General features: G+C 51.0%; 2 protein-coding genes across 14 annotated transcripts in view; one reads left to right on the top strand and one right to left on the bottom strand.

Moving 5' to 3' along the window:
- PRIMA1 (proline rich membrane anchor 1) overlaps window positions 1-4755 on the top strand; it is a 62739-nt gene extending 57984 nt beyond the window's left edge. For 2 of the 4 annotated variants that reach the window (XM_060620637.3, XM_060620635.3), the window contains exon 5: window positions 1682-4755. In XM_060620637.3, the coding sequence (XP_060476620.1) occupies window positions 1682-1784 (103 nt within the window). In that variant the 3' untranslated portion in view covers window positions 1785-4755. Of the gene's footprint in view, window positions 1-498 lie in introns of all 4 variants that reach the window. The other 2 variants (XR_009606541.3, XM_060620638.3) reach the window with 2 other exon arrangements.
- Window positions 4756-13622: 8867 nt separating this feature from the next.
- UNC79 (unc-79 subunit of NALCN channel complex) overlaps window positions 13623-19428 on the bottom strand; it is a 262094-nt gene continuing 256288 nt past the window's right edge. For all 10 annotated transcript variants that reach the window (XM_060620631.2, XM_060620624.1, XM_060620626.1 and 7 more), the window contains 2 exons: window positions 16998-17039; window positions 13623-14806 (listed from right to left, as the gene is read on the bottom strand). In XM_060620631.2, coding sequence (XP_060476614.1) covers window positions 14606-14806; window positions 16998-17039 — 243 coding nt within the window. In that variant the 3' untranslated portion in view covers window positions 13623-14605. The remainder of the gene's footprint in view (window positions 14807-16997; window positions 17040-19428) is intronic.

The raw sequence follows: 19428 nt of genomic DNA, 5'->3' as shown, positions 1-19428 counted from the left end.
AATGCTGACTTAAGGGAAAGATGTCTGGACCAGGATATGGCGGAAGCAAATGGCGGTCCAGGCCGCAGCACCAACCAGCTGGGAGCCCGTGGGCAAGTCATAGCTATCCCTAAGCCTCAGTTTCCCCACGTAATGGATCTCTTAACCCCAGGCCTAGCTTCTTCAGGGGACCATTGTGAGAGGGGCCAGAAACATCTGTAGCTGAGAGTGCTTTGTCCAAAGCGTAATGCGCCACGGGAGGAAGTGCTGGTTTGCATCTCACACTTCTAGAAGCCACCGTGGCTGAGCCTGACACCCAGAGTCCGTGAACTTGGGTTTCTCTCTGTGGTTTGTGAGCTAGTTTCTGCAGCAAAAAAAAAAAGGGAAGGGAAGTTACTAGATTTGATCTCAGGGTGTTGTCTCTGAGCGGGCCTAATAATCCCACCCATGAAACTACCGATAACCACCTTGGAGACCCTGCCTCCCCTAAACTAATTCACCTCAGACTTTATTCCATAGGCAGCAGACTAGGCTCCAAGTACCAGTCCTCAGGCTGGGTTCCTAGAGGCTCCGGGGACGTTGGAGAAGGCAGAAGCAATCAATCACCAGGTTTTCAGAGATGGCCTTAGACATTCAACAGAGACAATACACAGCAAAGGCTAGGTCAGGCTCAGCCCCAGCGTTCCTGGGGACAGAGGTGACTGAGCTACAGCCCCACGGGCCTCAGATTCACCCGAGAGACAGCAGTATTGTGATATGGGACTGGGCTCCACAGCATGTGTGGCCTAGATCCAGAGGCTGTCGCCAGGGGCCTGGAGGCCTCCTGAACCAGCCAGGAGAGGAGGTCAGATTGGAGCCAGGCCAGAAAGTAGTGCTGCGAATTCAGAACCTCTGCGAGTGAGCAAGAGCCTTCTCAGAGCCTCCCACCCAGCCTTCCTGAGCCTTGTATGTATGGGAGAAATGGCTCTTGGGGTCAAATAGCCTCTGGAATGGTCTTCAAGTGGCCTGACATTAAGTGCTTGAGAACCACTAGTATGCACTTAGTTCGGACACTCGCCATTACATCACCGCTGCCATTGACACAACCATAACCATCAGCATCACCACCGCCATTACCATAACCGCCGCCGTTGACACAACCATAACCACCACCACCGTCACTTCCACCGCCAACTCCACCACCATTTCCACCCCCATTACTCTTCCCACCGCCCCAAGCCACCATGGCCACCACCAGGCGTCACCGTCACCGCCATCCTCTTTGTCACCTTTTCCATGTACCTCTGACCGCACAGAGGCAAGGCTGCAAAATCCAACCTCTGGCGCCTCAACTCTGCACCCCCAGGTATTCCTCTTCACAACCGCTTGCTCATAATCAGAGATCAACCAAAGCCTGACTGTACGTCTTACACAGGTTCTCCGCTCTTATTTGTCCCAAACAGTCCCAATTCATTATTAACAGCTCTTGTCCCCGCTTCATGATTAACAGCTCTCCTCTCTCACTCTCAATTGTGTCCTGGTGTGTACGACACACTGTGTGGTCCCCCTCATTAAGACCACCTCCAGCTCCTGATTGGCCCCCACAAGGACCAGCGGCCCAAGGATACTAACCCAGAACAGAGTCTGGTGGCCTGCCTGGAAGGACATGATGCACCTACCCCTGCCATTGGTCATTAACGGGTGTCCCTGCCTCCCCTCCCAGGAAACCACTGAGAAAAGAGGAGAATGGCACCAGTGTTGCTGAGTATCCCATGACCTCCTCGCAGAGCAACAAAGGGGTGGACGTGAACAGCGCTGTGGTGTGAGTCTGCAGACCCCGGGCTCGCCGGCCGGAGGGGCACGTTGGTGGCATTAGTGGACACGGGAAAGCAGGAGGACACGAGCTGACTCTGGGCTTGTCCAGGATTTCCCAGGGAGAAACCATCCCGTTCCCAGCCTGCCCCTGGTCAGCTCTCGGGCCAGCTCACCTGCGTGCGGCAGCCGGGGCCGCACCGCCACACCCACTCTTCACGTCTCTTCTCCATCTTGGACTTGATTTACTGTCTCCCAACTGCGCTCTGACAAAGGCAGGGAGTCTGTCTGTCTGCTGGGGTAGGGGGGCATCCTACCTTAGCCAAGAGAAAGGTGATCCAGGAGTCACTTGCCTGCCAGAAAACCTCTCCTCCTCCCCGGGAAGACTGCTCTCCATTCACCATGCGTCCCAGCAGAAGCCATCAGCACAGCCATGAGATGTCCCCTTCCAAAGGTGCTTCCCACACATGTCTGTCACCCCATCGGCGACTTGTCTTTAGTCTTCAGGGCCTGCCTCCTTTCTTCCTGTTCCCTCCCACACCCCCGGCGCCTGGCTCTTGACTTCTGACTCCTGCCACGGTGGGCTGTGAGCCCAGCCTGTAAGGTCCCCTCCTGACTGAGCAGACAGAGGGGCTCTTTTACACCCAGAGCTAGTGTCTGACCTTCCAGAGGCAAAACAAGTCACTGAACGCCACGCCAAGGACCCGGGAAGGACAGAGCCCCCTCTACCCACTCGCAGACTCATTTCCACCCCTGATCCTCGCAGGAACTGATGCCTCCATGTGAGCCACACCCTGCCTTCATCCGGAGAGGCCACCACTCATGCCAAGCCCAGCACTTTGGGTTAGGCTGACCCGGCCTGGCGCTGGGTCTCCCCGATGACCCCCTAAGGCCCTTTCCAGGTACTCAGACCCTCTCCGGAGAGTCCCCAGCCTCTCTTCATCCGGAAGGAGGTGGTGTTCTCCCAGCGGCCCCCTTCGAATGTCTTGTGTTCTAAAAATGCTGAACCGTCCAGAGGGGTTGGTGGATGAAGGGAAGGAAGGGGAGGGAGGGAGGGAGAGGACCCTCCGGGCCTGGTGATCTTGGTCCCCCGGCCTGTTTCCCAGGTGGCCACCCGACCTGTGGGCACATCACTAGGCCCGTGGGGACAGAGGCCTGTGGTCTGGCATCGCCCGGATTGGGAGAACACTCCTGACCCCGTGGTTCCCTCACCTCCCATACACTTGCTCAGAAGGAAGTGGACACATTTAACGGTTCCGCTCTCTCTGTGTAGGAACTGAGCTAGGTGGACTCCGTCCACTTTCCAGACCACCAGTGTGGTTCTCTGAAGGGTATTTGGGCCACAGTGAGACTTTGCCATCCAGGTAAGCCTGACAAGACAGCAAACAAATCCCCGTTTGGGCTGAACCTTGGAAATCCACCTTGGGTTGGGAATCCCTTTGCCCATGGAGCTGTGTTCCATTGTGTTTCGGAGAGCAGAGGGGAGAAGGTGAGTTTGCTGTGACCCTCACCCGGGTCCTCCCCGCAGGTCAGCAGGAACAGGCTGAGGACAGGCCCAGGCCCATACCCTCCCAGAAAGGGCTCTGTTCTTCCTTTGGGTTTTCCTTCTGTGTGAGGGCCTGTGTTTGGTTTGGATTTGCGTTCTGCTTTCCCTGCCTACCTTGGCATGGCACGGTGCCACCAGTGGCCTTTGTCACTGCCTCGAGCTGGTGACAAAGGGCCAGGGGATGTGGGTCTGCAGCAAGGCTCTTTCCCTTACTGCCTGTAGCCTGCCATCGAGTTCCCTGCGTGTTCCCTGAAGAGACACTCGGGCAGGACCCCAGCTCTATGCACACGGCACCTTGGGCTCAGAAGTGATGGGAAGACACCTTCGGTCAGAGGGGAAGGCCCTGACTAAGGGGTCATGACGTGATGGGCATCCAGCCTGGGGAGACCTCAAGGGAGGCAGGGCACAGCCCAGCTTTGCACAACCCCACAACTCCCACCTTCCCTCACCCTGGCTGAAGCCTAGGAGGTTTTACAGTTGGCCTAACCCTCCAGCCGCAGGCAGGGTTTCCCAACTGTGCACCCTTGGCATCCACCTCGCTCTAGGGACACGGCCAGGGCTCCACGAAAAGCTAACATTTGCGCATAAATTCCCCCCACATCGGGTTTGTAAAGTCTCCTCTCTCGGCTAGTGCAAACCAAGAGAAGAACCCAGTTTTTAAAAACGAAGTCACACGAGAATTCAACCCCACAAACCTAGAACTGGCCATTTGGATACCGTCCTGTGTGCCGCAAGGAGGCCTCACTGGATTTTTCGCTTAAGTGACAAGAAGCATCTGTAAAACCACACCAACCTGGTCTTTGAAATCGGAACTTTTGTTTAAGGAACGTATCTGCAGCCCCTAAACGCAGACCAATCTTCAGGCTAGCCCAGACTTTGAGGTCGAGAAATGCACATTTCTTGTCTGCATTTTCTCAAATGGATATTTTTTAACTGTCTCCTAGTTGAGCCCGACTTAGAATGGCATATAGGATCTCCCAGAGTTTTTAGGTGTTATTTAGGAGCTTCTAAAGCAAGTTTTGGAAGAAAGACTAATAGCTATAAAAATATAGACATATATATTATATATAGTTATATATATATATTTAAAGAGATATCTATATCTATATAAAATTACTGTACTCTCTGAATCTGTACACAGTCTGACTTAAACAGCCCAGGTAGTATGGGATATCTAATGCATGAATGTAAATATCCTGAGATCTGCCTTCCTCGCAATGTGCCGTGTGCATACGGGGAGAGGGCTCTTGTCTCTCGTTCTGTCTCAACGGACAAATGTACAAGTGGTGCCGTCTTGTCCACCAGCGAGCCACTAATGTGGATTTTGTGCTGAGACCACGCAGGGAGCAGGACCGGCAGCACTGGGGGGGCAGACTGGATGCTACTTATGAGGAAGAAAGTACCATGCCTTTTTTATTTTCAATAAAAATACACTTATACAGATGATTATCAGCTGTCTTTTGTGGCAGGGGCCTGGTCCTGGGCAGTGGGGGGCATGGGAAGGAGAGAGTGGGCTGAGTGTGGGGTGTGACCCTTCTTTGAGGGCCCGGGGGGGACCTGCTTCTTTTCCATATGGTTTCACCATAATACCCAAGACTGGCATTGATGGGGACTCTAAGGTCCCAACCTTGTCTCTCCTCCCCCGCACTCAGCCATCTTGATCCTTGACTCAGCTGAGAAAACCAGCCCTCCCAGTGTGCCTGAGACTGGGAGGTTTCCCTAAAACATGGCACTTGCAGAAAAGTGCCTGGGTGGCTCAGTCAGTGAAGTGTCCCACTTCAGCTCAGGTCATGATCTCACGGTTCATGGGTTTGAGCCGTGCCATTGGGTTCTGTGCTGACAGCTCAGAGCCTGGAGCCTGCTTCAGATTCTGTGTCTCCCTCTCTCTCCCCTCCCCCATTTGTGTGCTCTCTCTCTCTCTCTCTCTCAAAAATAAATTTAAAAAAAGTTTAAAAATTTAAAAAGAAAAAAACCCAGAAGTAACTAGGAATTTTCTGTGTTGCTCCTTCCATCCCCACCCTACACCTCCTAATTTAAAAACAAATGTCCTCCCTTCCAGACTCTGACACAGGGATAACAACATTCCAAACAGGGATTCCTAGAAGGGCAATGCCCTGCTGCAAAGAGAGGGGCGCTCTGATGGCGACCTTACAGGCTGGCAGATATTCTGCTCACGTGGGCTCGCGGCCTGGAAGTGAGCCCAGCCCAGGGAAGTACAGTCCCCGCCCAGGAACACGGAAGGGTCCAAAGGGTATGAGGTCGTTCTGAAGCTGCCCTCAAAGAGCAGGGCGGAGGAAGATCTGGTGCCTGGGCACTTGTTCTGTGGAGTTCCAGGTGATGCTAGCTTCAGTGCCACTGACTTCTGCCTGGAGGGTTGCCCTTAACCTTTGAAACAGGATATAGTCTCAGGGGCTCACGTGTTCTTTATGAGAACTTGCGGTTTCATTTTTATGCCAAACTTCAAAAAACAAATGTCATAAGCATGCCTGGATCATGGGAATACACACAGAGATTTTCAGAGCCTGTATGTGTGTTCACAGCCCGACGGTGACAAACGTCATGGTGGGGGATGAGAAAAGAAGCCAGCTGGGCGCCATGGCCGGCTTGCCTCCCCTCTGCCAGGCCTCGGCACCCATCGTGCCTGGGCACTGCCTTGAGTGATCTCCCTTCTGTGTCCCCCCACGCTCCCCCAGCAAGCTCGTCCAGGCCCCGGGCGGCAAATCCCCTCATAGGCACCTGATTCCACGTGTGCACCTCCAGCCCCAGCTGTCCCTGTCATCTCCAGACTTGGGTTTGTCCAGAAGCTCACTTGCTGTGAACAGGCGGCTCATCGCAGCCCAGCAGGACTCCCAGATCCCCCTCCACTGCCATCTTCCTCAGCTCCACGCGTGGCCTCGTCGGCCACCACCGTGTCTCAGTGCAAACCCCGACAGGCATGCTTTATGCCTCTGTGCCTTGGGCCAGTGACCGATAAATCAGCAAGTCCTACCACCTCCCATCTCCACATCTCTGAGATCCAGCCACTTAACACAGCTCCCCCTACCCGGGTCCAAGCCACCGCCGCTTCCTGCCCGGACTACGGTGAGATCCCGACCTCGGCTTCCTGCTTCCACCTCTGTTGTCCCCACCATCAGCTCCCACAAAAGCTGGGGGAATCTTTACAAAACACAGGTCAAATCATACGTGAATTAAAAACCTGCCCATGGGGGCGCCTGGGTGGCTCAGTTGGTTAAGCGTCCAACTCCTGGTTTTGGCTCAGGTCACGATCTTGCAGACTGTGGGGTTGAGCCCCACATCTGACTCTGCGCTGACAGTGTGGAGCCTGCTTGGGATTCTCTCCCTCTCTCTCGGCCCCTCCCCTGCTCTCCCTTTCTCAAAATAAATAAACATAAAAATTTAAAAAAAAACAAAACTGCCCACGACTTCTACAATTATAATAAAAGCCACACTCCTTCCCCTGGCTCACGAGGCCCTTCCTGACCTGCCCCTTGTTTCTCCTTCACCCCCAACCCGACCCCTCCTCCTGTTCCCCTCCTCTCCCTTGGCCACCCTGGCCTTCCTGCTGCTCCTTATGTGCCAGCTGATGCACTTACAGTCACTCTTTCCCCAGTGATCACCTTGTGGCTTTCTTAGGCCCCTTAGTCATTCTCCCTTCTATTGCCTTAGTTTATTTCAGTACAACGCTTCTCACCCCTAAGAACCCTTGCTGACACATGCACGCATTTACTGTCTTTTCCCTCCCACGAGAATAGAAGTTACCTGGGGTGCCTGGGTGGCTCAGGCGGTTAAGCATCTAAGTCTTGATTTTGGCTCAGGTCATTACCTCATGGGCCGCGTTGGGCTCTGCACTGAGCGTGGAGCCTGCTTGGGAGTCTCTCTCTCTCTCTCTCTCTCTCTCTCAAGATAAATAAATAAACCATTTACAAACAATAGAAGGTGCCTGAGAACAGGGACCCCACTCTGGTGTTTGGTCTTATTCAGTGCCGAATCTCCAGCCCCTCAAACATTGCCTGGCACAAGAAATATTTGTAGAATTAATTAACTGTGGGTTGTGAATGTAACACCATACACACAGCATAGAGAAAAAAATACAGCATTTTATTGCACATAACTTTCGAGAGTCTCCACCTCATTGTGGATGGGGGTGTGAGAGGCAGAAAAACCTGGATTTGCAAAATCAATGGGATTCAGGCCTCTTCCTGTTTAGTGGGTCTCTTTGGGCTGTCTCTTGGGTGGACCATCTTCCCAGGCCTGCTCCCTTCTAGAAGGCACCCAGGTGTACCCCTGAGCAGGTGCCTGGGGTCTCTGGCACAGAGGGAACCAAGCTCAGATGGAGTGGTTGAGGTCCTGGCAGGTGTTGGGGCCAGACTGGGCTGCTTCCCCTTCAGGTGACAGCAGGACTGTGCCTGGGCCCTTCTAATCTCTGAGGGTGAGCAGTCTGCCCCCACGGCTCCAGATACAAATGTCTGGGTTGCAGCAATCTCTTCTCCTGACCGTGGCCTCTGCCCAGCTTCCTGCTCTCAGCCCCAGCCGCGGGGACCCTGGAATCTGTGCCCTCATGCAGGCTGGGAGAGGGTTGCCGGGGCTGGGGTGCAGACTCCTGTGTGCAGCCACCCCCTTCCCACCGAGGCTGCCCACGGCCACAGGCACTTGTGAGGATGGCATGCCACAATGTTGTGGGGCTCCCGGGTGCATATCTATCTGGGTATTTTTACAACCTCCTCACCCCCATGAGAGAGGATGCAGACATGCCCGCCTGGCCTCTCAGCCCTGCCCTACATTTGTCTCCCTTTTTCTTTTGTCAACGATCCACTAGGGTCTAGGAGAGCTGGGCTCTCTGCTTCCTCCTCCGATCTGACCCGAACTTGCCCTACATCTGAATCTCCTCTTGGCTCATGCCATCCATGAAGCTAGACTGGGGACTGTGGTTTCCTGGAGAAGAAGAAAGAACATATCCATTTATTATTTTCAAAATACTATTCCCATGACAAACACAAAGACGTGTTCATACCATGTGAAGTCCAAATGATGACAGAACAAGCCATATGGAGGAGGATTTCCCAGTTGCTCATTCAAACAGAGGAACGTGGAGCCTTGAGTCACCACATGGAGCACCGCAGCGTGGGAACGCCCACACTTGGAAGAATTGGAACCAAATTCCCATTGCAAGCTGTGATTTCATTTCAGCAAAACACCAGCTGTCACCTGGCATTACAGTCTGAAGAATAAATGGCTGCATGAACATCGGGCGCTTAGCACAGAGCCCGGCATACCTAGCAGTCATGAGTGCTCCTTAAAGGCTAGCTGTCATTCTTGTTTATGATCCTCTCTCTCTCTGCTAAGTACCTGACAGATATCATCACGTTTACTCTTCACAGAAAGACTGGAAGAGAGGAATTACCACCTCCATTTTGTTACCGATGAAACCAAGGCTTAGCAAGATCAAGTGACTTGCCCGTGGTCAGAGAACAGGTCTGTGGCAAAGTCTCGAACCCATCTGGCTTCCCGGCCTGTGTGCACCTGACTCCCCCAGCCCTCGGCCCAGCGTTCAGCAGTCTGAGCTGCGGGCTCTGGGTACACCCCGCTGTCTGGAACTGGCCCGATGCCCCCCTCTGCAGAGCACCCCCACGCCCCCGCACCCCCAGCTCAGCGGGGGCCTGATTGTCCTCACCTGGAGTGTTTCTGTCCTTCATGCTTGATTACTTGCTGGTTCCTTTCTTTTCCAAGTGGCCACTTGAAGGAGCGGAAATCAGGGCGTCTGCCAGCCAGCCCCCGGGAGGCTCCCCTCTCCACCGGGCTGCTGGTGGGGGCCTGTCTGGGCTGCATAATTAAAAAGCCAGCTCTTTGTTCAACCAAATCCGAGGCTTCTGCCAGCGTCCTGTGCACCCTGCAGGGAAGAGCTGGTGCCTGACATCACCCGCTGACCTCCAGTGCTCTGAGGTGGGAGAAACCAGGATGGTGGCAGACCGGACAGACCAGCCCCAACCTGAAATGAGGTCAAATGGATGGATGGGTGGCTGTGGGGAGCGCCAGGGGCTCCAGCCAGTGGCCATGCAGGTGGGGGCCGAGGAATGATGCTGGGGGAGCAAGGCTACTATGGGCTGAGAAGACAGCCCCAAATCCTGCTTTGCCACTGGCTTGCGGAGGGAGCCCATAAAATGCGAGGTCAGGCTAAACTGGGTGGCGAACGCACACGCCTGCAGGGTGGGACAGGTAAACGCGTGAAGCAAGCCAGGCCCTGTACATCAACCTAGATGCAACAGGACTTTTGCTGAGAGGCTTTTGGGGTTGGCCTGCTTGGGAGGCAGAGGTCAGAGGTCAGTAATGGAGCCCGTGTGCTCCATCAAAGAGGTTTCAAGCCAAAATGAGAAATGACAAACTGAAGCTCATCAAACAGAACATGGGATGGATGGGCCAAGTTCAACCAGTTGTCTGCCAGGTGGTTACTTTTGGCCTACATTGTTCTACCTTGTTGGTCAGGTGAGTAGCAAAGGACTCCAGACATCATCGACTATCAGATTATGTATCAGAAAGAATCAGGGATTTAGGAGGCAGGCAGATCTGGCTCGAATTTTGTTCTACCTTCTACTGAGTGACTCCTACAAGTATTTGGTCTCTCTGTGCCTCCGTTTCCTCATCTGTAATATGGGGTTGATAATAGAAGTGCCTTCCTCCCATCATGGTTGTGGAGACTAAATGAGATGCTGTATCTAAAGTGCCTGACATATAGTAAGCCTTTATATATGGCAGCTATGATTATAGTTAATTGGGGCCAGTGTCCGTAGGGCTGCGAGAACTCTCAACAGGCCTCCAATCTAAGAGTTCATCATCATGCTTTTAAATTCATACATTTTTATCCTTTTCCATAAAACTGTTATATTAAGTGGAAAACTATAAATGATATATTTTGCGAGCATAATTTTTCCCCCAAATAAATGAATTCCCAAAGCAAAGGGGAAAATGCCCTTGTCAGAAGATGTGATACTGGCTTGATGGAAATTTATGATGGATGATCAATAAACAGAGACACCAAGATTGAGCTGCTCCAAGAAGCCCTTAGATTTCTCTATCCCATGCTCTTAGCACATGTTAATCAAAAAAGCCCAGGAGCAGAAAAAGGTAAGAGAAATGAACATTTACTGAGTCTGACTTGGGAGTCAGACTCCATCCAGTCCTAACGTTATTACAGCTGGCTGCATGACCTTGGATAAATTATATAATCTCTGGTCCTCAGCTGCCTCATCTGCAAAATGGGAATAATAGCGTGGGGGGTGCACTAAGAGGAGAGAAGGTAATATGTGTAACATGTTCAGTACCTAGTACATCCCCAATAAATGATTGCTCTTGTGGTTTCTCTTGGATCCTATTCAAGAGGCTTACTGCTTGTTGCTCCTGCCGGTGGAATGAACTGGCCAACCTTTCATGCATAACATTTCAGTCCCCAGAGGGATCAACTCTCATAAAAACATGGCCTGGTACTATTCCATTGAGTTCCAACCACTCCCATTACTGTCAAAACACTCAACCCGCCCGATATACATATTTGCATGTTAATTGTATTAAAGAAGTATATGAAACAATCTGCATTGTCCAAATATCACCGGAGGCCCTTCGACCCCAGCTCAGGGAAGAGTCCTGGTGGATAACCCATCTTCTCCCATCCGATCCAATCTTAGCTGGCCTGTCGCAGCAAACGGCACAGTTGCTGCAACCGCTTGACTTCAGATGAGACTCTCTGGGAAGAGATTTGCTGAAAACACCCAGTGAGAGGCAGAATGATACGCTTGTAAAGGGAGGATACACGGTGGAGACTGGACGCCCTTGGCTAATGACCACGTTTGGCTCTCATGGCCTGTAGGTCTTGCTTCTGAGGGACTAGCGGAAGGAAAAACCAGGTGACTCTGCAGCTGGGAGCTGTTCCCTTGAGTGGTCTTCACAAGGCGAAGGCGTCCCCAGTCTTCCTGGCGGTCCATATCTCCCAAGTGCCATGTGAGCTTTCCATCACCCCTGGGAGATGGGTAGATATCTCCATTTTATAGATAAGGAAAAACAGAGGTCCACAGAGGTTTAGTATCTTGTCCAAGGTCACCCAACTAGTAAGAGGCATGCCGATGGCAAACAATCATGGGATCTATGCGTTTGCAGATTTTGGTTCATTCTACCCTTGGGAATCTCAGAATGTTCTGTTCACACTCTAAGCCAGTAGGATTCCATGGGGGAAGGAACACTGCTTGTATGCCTTGACCCTCTCCAAGCCAATAGTTAACACTGGCCAAATCTGGATCAGGAAAAGTGTGTTGGACTCCCTCTGCCTTCTGTGGCTGCCAGACTGTCACTGGGGGCTGGGGGGGTGGTATAGCCGGAATCAACATGGGCAGTGATTGAGAGACCAGTCCTTGGCATTAGCCAGCCTGTGGTCAGGTTCCAGCTTTGCCTCTTGTTAGCCATGTGACCTTGGGCAAGCAGCTTTACTTCCCTAGGCTTTAACATGACAAAAAGAATAACTCATAACTTTTATTGAGTGCTTACCACGTGCCAGGCACTGCTCTCTTTGCTTGCGTCCTTGTATCACCTCAACAACCCTATGAATTAGAATGTGCCATTACCCCCATCATACAGATGAGGAAATACTAGTAATGACATTTCAAAAGCCCTGAGGTGGCAGGAAGCTACATCCATGCAAAGGTTCAACACAGTTTCTCTCAGTGGCCTTCAGCTAGGCCAGGGGTCAGCAGACTTCTCTGCAAAGGGCCAGATGGTGAATGTTTTAGGCTCTCAGGGCTGCACGTCTCTGTCCTACCTCTTCAACTCTGCCCTTGTAGCACAAAAGCATCATAGACAGGATGTACACGGTGGGTGTGACTGTGTTCCGATAAAACCTTACAAAAACAGGCAGTGGGCCCACCCCTGATCTAGGTGAATGGCTTCTCCTCTTACTTGTTAGGGCCAGTCCTGCTCAACTCCCATCTGTCCCCTCTTTTCTCCACTTTTTTCTTCTAAGAATCTGAGTCGGACTCACCCCGGGGGTGAAGGGGGGTGAGTGGCTAACATAAGGATATAAAAAGAAGATGAGGACACTGGGGAATGGGGGTGAGGGCAGTGTAGGTCAGAGAAGAGGCTTACTGGTCTCTCTAAACCAGTGGCGTAGGCAGGGTCCCATCAAGGACAGTATTTGGGTCAGGTTGGCAGGAAGGTGGGTCACGGTTCTCAGGGGCAAGGAGGCAGACCTGGAGGAAAGGAAACATGTCTGGACAGTAGGAAGCTTTAGATGGGGGCCCAGTCAAGAGGGCTGAATTGAGGGCCCATCTCCGGCCCTTGGAGGGAGGGGAGGGGGGAAATGCAAATACAAAGGGACACTGAGCCCACTGAAAGAGCTGGAGCTGGAGAAGAGCCTGTGGAGGACTCTGGACTTTGCTGGTAGGATGGGACGGCTAAGATCCCGGCTGTCTGCAGCAGGGTGGGCTCAGGACTAGCAAAGGGTTGGGCTACAGCTGAGCCGAGATGGGGAAGTCAGTTAAACCCCTCACGGGGAAAGCGAAGGCCTCCCGCTCCGGCCTGTGTCTGTTACCCGCTCCAGGAATCGCTGCTCAAAACAAAGTCACAATTCAGCCCTTGCTGAGCCCACTGGGTGGCTCAAGAAAGACCTGTTGCTTAATCAAGTCCATTCAGTTCAACAGACATTAGTTAAACCCGTACTACGTGCCAGACCCTGGGGATAGAGACAGGACATAACCTCAAAGCTGTCACAGTTTACAAGTGAGAGAAATACACGCACAACTTTCTATACGAGACAGAACATTCACAGAGGCATAACCAAGCCCAACGGGGAGCCTTCTAGCTGGGGATGGCCTTTCAGAAGAGCTCATTCGGAAAATATGAAGCATGATCATTGCTATGTTCTTAATCTAGGAACCGAGTGGCTCCCTGCAAATTTTCATAGGGACGAAGCTCTCCCACCTTGTCTTTCTAGAACTCACGTGAAACACTTAAACATTTGAGGACTTGTTTCCCCCTGAGAAGCATGAAGAGATCGGACTTCCCAGCAGAAAAGAGAGGCCTCCTAAAAACCAACATAAAAAATAAATAAATAAATAAATAAATAAATAAATAAATAAAATGGCCTCGTGCCCTCAGGTCCTTCCTGGAGAACAGACTTCAAGTAAATTGTGTATTTCTCTTACCAAAATGACCCGAAAGAAAGCCTTTCCTCTCAACAGTTGTACTTAAGTTTTAAGGGAAGTTAGAGGAGTTTTCCAAGTTTACAAGAAACGTATAAACTGATTTTAAAAAACCCCAGGCTCACAGAGATAATAAAAAATGCATTTAATAGCATTTCAATATACAGCTTAAATGTATAGTAAGTCTTCTTGTCGTCAGTGCATTACAGGGATAGAGAAGAGAAAGATCATTTGTGAATGCACAGTCAAATGCTAAGTAGGAGTGCTGATAAATCTTGGTGTTCTTACACTATTAAAATTCTGTTTTATGAAACATAACTTCAGGTGCAGTGTTCTGTGCCAGCGTGGGGAGTCGTCTGGTCCAGTGTGCGATCTACAGTTTTAAATTGAATTGTATTACAAGTATTAACAAAAGAATAAAATTTATTATTCACAAAACTTAAGTGGTTGTCATAAAGCTTACAAGAAAGTACAGCCTAGAACGAATGAGTTGAAAAATTAGTTTTAAAAATAATAAAACTTACTGGACAGTTTTGGAAAATGAGATTATAAAACAAAGAAAAAAACAATTGGCACAGGTTAACCACCTAATTTCTAAGTGCACTTTGTAATGGTCCTTGCAAGCTGCCACTTTTCCCAGGATAATGACAAAAAGCTTCAGTCAAGTGTCACTGGCTTGTGGTGACGGGTTTTTTATTGCATTGCCAAGAGTGGATTTTAAGAAAAAACACTACAAAGGTTTCAAAAACCCTATTTATTCTCTATCATCAAAAATAGCAACAGGGGGACTTATACAACTTTTCTGTGAGTACCCACCAGTCTATTTTTTTTTTTCTTAAAAAAAATAGAAGTTAGTTAAAGAAAAATGATTTGGTTTTTTAAAAAATAATGTAAGGAAACACTTAATCAGATAGCCCAAGGAGTCATCAGAAATATGTGTAGCAAGAAAGCTTCATTGTTGGCCCTCTCTGGCCTTTGCACGTCTTTTACTAGACTAGAAAGAGAATGGACAGTACCAGTATGTTCCCCAACCTGCTTGGATCAAATTGTTTTGTTTTGAAACCCATTATTGCTAAACCAGAGTGTTGACACTGAGAGCCGAGGAGTCCACTCATAGAGGATAAAATTGAGAGGCTGCTTCCGAGGACTGGATCTCCACCTGGGCCATTTTGAACTGGGTGCACTGCAGCCACTTGCGAAGGGCCACCAGGCTGGCACTGCTCTGGGCGGAGCCCGGCAGCGTCCGTAAGCTGTGGTGGTTCACGTGGTTCTGAATGGCCTGGAGGCGAAGCTGGAGTCCGGCAGATAAGTGCTGTTAAGAAAGGGCAAGACATCTAAGTTTAGTTTCTTTCCTCCAAGTGGGCACGGTCAACCCAGGGAGCGCCGGCTTGGGCATCTTCTGCAGGCAGAACTCCTACGCGGTTCAAGCGCTGTCTGGCCTGAACAGGAAGGCCAGCTCTCCAATTTGGCAGCGTGCGGGGCAGGGGATGTGGGCAGGCAGCATGATTCTAAAGTCACTCTGGCCCAGATCCATCCCAGTAATGCCAATCCCAGCTTGACTCATCCATTGCAACGGGCACTGACAGCTGACACGTATTCTTGACCCCTGGGCGCTTATTCACCACGAGGGCCTGGGACAGCGGCGAAGGGCCTGGGCTCTGCAGCTAGCTCCCTGGGTTCAAATCCTAGCTCCTTTGTGGACAACCCTGGGAACAAGGTTTTCCGGGCTGCGTTTGGATTTTCTCATGGACAAACTGGGGAGAGTAACACCTCGTGGGTTTATTTGTTTGTTTTTTAAGGATAAATGAGTTAACGGAGGGTTTAGAACGGAAGTTGGCGCGTAATATGTGCTCATTACATTTTAATCATGGTTACAGTCTCTCTGTTTTCGTGTTAGCGCACACAGAGAAGCTAGGTCCAAAGCTCTCTGGGCCTCCTCAGAGTTCAACAAAGCAGGGGCAGGGGCAATCCAATGCCTCAAGGAGGAAGTACAAGTGACTGTTTTCATAGTAAAAGTTAGTGGGAGATAGGTCTTCGGCGGTGTCGGGGCCCCCACCTGTGGCCACAAACTGCACCAACACCACGAACAAGACCACGCCTGCAGTCACTGCAGATGGCTGCATTTCTCTCTCCGTGTCTGGGTACCTTGAGGTCACGCCCCCCTTATCTCAGCCAACATCCCTCCCCAACTCTGAGAAGAAATTCAGGCAGAAGGTTTCCATCTTCTGCCCCCTGCTTGCCCTGTAATCCTCACGCCGTAGACGGAGCCCAGGTTTGGGTGGAGCAGGTGGCTAAGCTCTGCCATCATAATGTCAAGTAACTTTACTAGTCATGGAGTAGGTTTCGCCCAAGTGATGACAGTGTGTCACTTGAGGCGGGGTCTGGCAGCGGAAAAGTCACTGGGACAGGGTCTTTCCCTTCCTGACTGCACCCCCCGCCCCCAGTTACCCTTCTTTCTGGTCCTATGTTTCCTCATATGTAAAACAAGGGATGGGGCCAGATCCTTGCCCTTCTAGCTCAAGTCCATCATTGATTCAATGTTATCCTTCCTTAATAGAATTCTTCTTGTCATAAAAAGTCCATTTTAGGGGCACTTGCGTGGCTCGGCTGGTTGAACATCTGATTTCGACTCTGGTCATGATCTCACAGTTTGTGAGTTCAAGTCTCGCATGGGGCTCTCCGCTGTCAGTGCAGAGCCCACATCGCATCTTCTGTCCTCCTCTCTCGGTACCCCCCCCCCCCAACTTGCACTCTCTCAAGAATAAATAAGCATTTGTTTTAAAGCCCATTTTATTTAAAAAAAACACAACCTTTTTAATGTTTATTTTTGAAAGAGAGAGAGAGAGAGCATGAGCGAGCAGGGGAGGGGCAGTGAGAGAGGGAGACACAGAATCCGAACAGGCTTCAGACTCTGAGCTGTCAGCACAGCTGACATGGGGCTCAAACTCACAAACTGTGAGATGATGACCTGAGCCAAAGTCAGACACTTAACTGACTAAGCCACCTAGGTGCCCCATAAGTCCATTTTATTTTTTACAGTTCATTTAAGTAATCTCTACACCCCACGTGGGGCTTGAAGTCACAACCCCGAGATCAAGGGTCATACGTTCTATTGTCTGTCTGAGTCAGCCAGGCGCCCCACAAAAAGTCCATTTTAGTGGCCAGGAGATAGCAATGAACACGCGTGGGCCCAGATCCCATGTGTGTCCTCTAAAGGTAGGGTAGGCCTGTGTTCTGGTCAGGAACTGAGCCTCGTCTGGACTCTGGGATCCCCCCTCCACCCACATCCTCATAGAGAGCGAACAGGACGCGCGTGGCCCCTGCTATCACCTCGGCCTGCACGGCCCTTACCTGGCCCAGTCTCCCACTTTATCAGCACTGGGCGGCCGAGAGCAGGGTGAATTCACCTTGCTCCATGGTAAGTGGAGCATCAGTGAGCCCTGGTAATGTCACGACCCTTCTCTGGAGGGGACTGGGCTTCCAGTCCACCAGGGATGACTTACCTTGGTATTTGACTGGATCATCGGCAACCACATAGGTATCAGCTGTGTGGAGAAACACAGAGGCCTTGTTATTAGCGGTCTCCATCCCCACCCCCATTCGCTTCCATTACTGCACAGGAAAGCAGAGCACACAGAACCCCTTTGACATCACAAAAGGGTGGGACCCTGCTGCGGAGTTATCCATTAACAGGAAAACATCTTTCTGAGGCCAGACCCTGCTGAGCTGGTGGCATTTGGAGGTTAATAAGTGCCCCATGAGTGCCTGAAACACACACTTTAGAGTAAATGACTGATTGTCTCTTGAAAGCGACCACACATGGGAAATTAAATGTGTATTTATTTAATTAAATCCTCACTTTCTTGAAACAGAATTTCCTCCACGGGATCTCTGAGACGGAGTCTCCGAGTAGGATGGCGACTCTATTTGCCCAGAGTCGTTAAGAAAATATCGCTGGGAATTGGTTGAAATGCTTCAGTGATGGAAAAAAAAATTAAGCCCCAAAGTAGCCGGGCTGTGATTTGCAAGGTGGGACACAGCAAGAGTGACTTGGCCCAGAGGTTTGGACAGCACAGGTCACATGCAGGCGAGCAGCGGGGTCCCTGCTCCGACAGAGGGCGAGGTGCTCAAACTGCAGGCATCTAGGGAGCCTCGCCCTTCTGCTGCCTCTCTGGCCCACCCTGAGCCCCTCTGCTGTGCCTTTCCTAGGAAGCCACATGGTGTCTGGCCCAAGGGCCTCCAGGAGCAGCTCCCCTCTCCCAGCTTTGGTTTCTCAGCCATGTTTCAGCCCTCTGGAATATAAGGCTGCCTTGTAAATCCACAAGTTAGGGACAGAAGACAGTGTTTCCCAAAGTGTGTCCCACAGGACTCTAGTTTGGTGGGTTTAAATGGGGGAGGGAGCACTGGTACAGTAAGTTTGGAGATGCTAGGTTCCTTATTACAGCATTGCTCAGATCTTTACTGTACTAAATATGCATCATATCACTTCACTCTGTTCCTTCCAACCCTCTCTACTCCAAATTCAACAGAGAAGTACAGTGTCATGGGTTGAATTGTGCCCCCTCATGGTCCCTACCCACACTGCTTCAGAATGGGAATTTATTTGGAAGAGGGGTCAATGCAGACGTAATTGAGTTAAGCTGAGGTCCTTCTGTGGTAGGGTGGGCCCCTACCAGTATGACTGATGCTCTTATAAAAAGGGGAAGATTTGGACACAAGCCAAAGAAAGCCAAAGACTGCCAATCAACCTCCCGAAGCTAGGGGGTCAGGATAGAGCAGATTCTCCCTCACAGCCCTCAGAAGGAACAACCCTGCTGCCCCCGACCTCGGACTTCTGGCTTCCAGACTGTGGGATAAGAAGTTTCCATGTTTCAGCTGCCTATTCTGTGGTGCCCTCACAGCAGTCCTAGCAAACGAATTCCGGGGCACACTCCAGGAAGCACAGCCCACAGCTTGGAGTGTGCCAAGGGTGAGGAGGTGTTAGGGATTCAGTTGATGCTGAAGCGTGAGGTTCTCAGGAGGGGGGGGTCATGAGAAACATGTTTAGAAAAGCAGAGGTGAGGCCCCTCATCGTCCACCCATGATGCCTTGGGGGGCCACATCAAGGGATTTGGATTTGTTTCCAAATCCAATATAACTTTGAAGAGGGAAGCCCCATTCACCATGAGTGGAGCTGTGTCCAGAAAAGTCACCGTGGCAGCAATCTGCAGACTAGGATGAGGAAGAAGATGGACCATGGAGGCCAGGTGGAGGCTGCCTCGATGGTCCAGGTAAGACCAGGCGTGGCTTCCAGGAGGGAGAAGGGTGGCTGCCTGCAGACACAACCTGAGAGGGTCTGAGGACAGGTCTGCTCTTTGGAGCGAGGAAAAGGTCAGAGCAGAAGGTGAGGTTTCTTTTTTTAATATATTTTTTTAATGTTTATTTATTTTTGACAGAGAGAGAGAGAGAAAGAGCACGAGCGGGGGAGGGGCAGAGAGAGAGGGAGACAGAATCCGAAGCAGGCTCCAGGACCTGAGCTGTCAGCACAGAGCCTGACGCGGGGCTCAAACTGTGAGATCATGAGCTGAGCCGAAGTCAGATGTTCAACCGACTGAGCCACCCAGGCGCCCCGAAGGTGAGGTTTCAAAGTGTGGGCAAATGGGAGGAGAGCTGTGCCATGAACAAAATGAAAGAACTAGTGGGAGGACTGCTGGGATACAGGATAATGACCTGTTTACTACTCATGGCCACGGGCCACAAGGCTCATGTGATTCATCCACACACACACACACACACACACACACACACACACACACACAAACTTAGTGAAGTGACAAATTACATTTCTCTCTATGCTTTTGTTCCCAAGGCTCAATCTGGTTGCAGTTCTGCTTTGAGCATTTTGTTGAGATACACAATTTGCTAATTTGACTTCCACTGATGTTCACCCCTAAG

The sequence above is a fragment of the Panthera onca genome, chromosome B3 (assembly GCF_046562875.1).
Source record: "Panthera onca isolate mPanOnc1 chromosome B3, mPanOnc1 haplotype 2, whole genome shotgun sequence".
In the NCBI taxonomy this organism is placed as follows: domain Eukaryota; kingdom Metazoa; phylum Chordata; class Mammalia; order Carnivora; family Felidae; genus Panthera; species Panthera onca.
The sequence above is the reverse complement of the archived record's forward strand: the minus strand, read 5'-3'. Positions and strand labels throughout refer to the sequence as shown.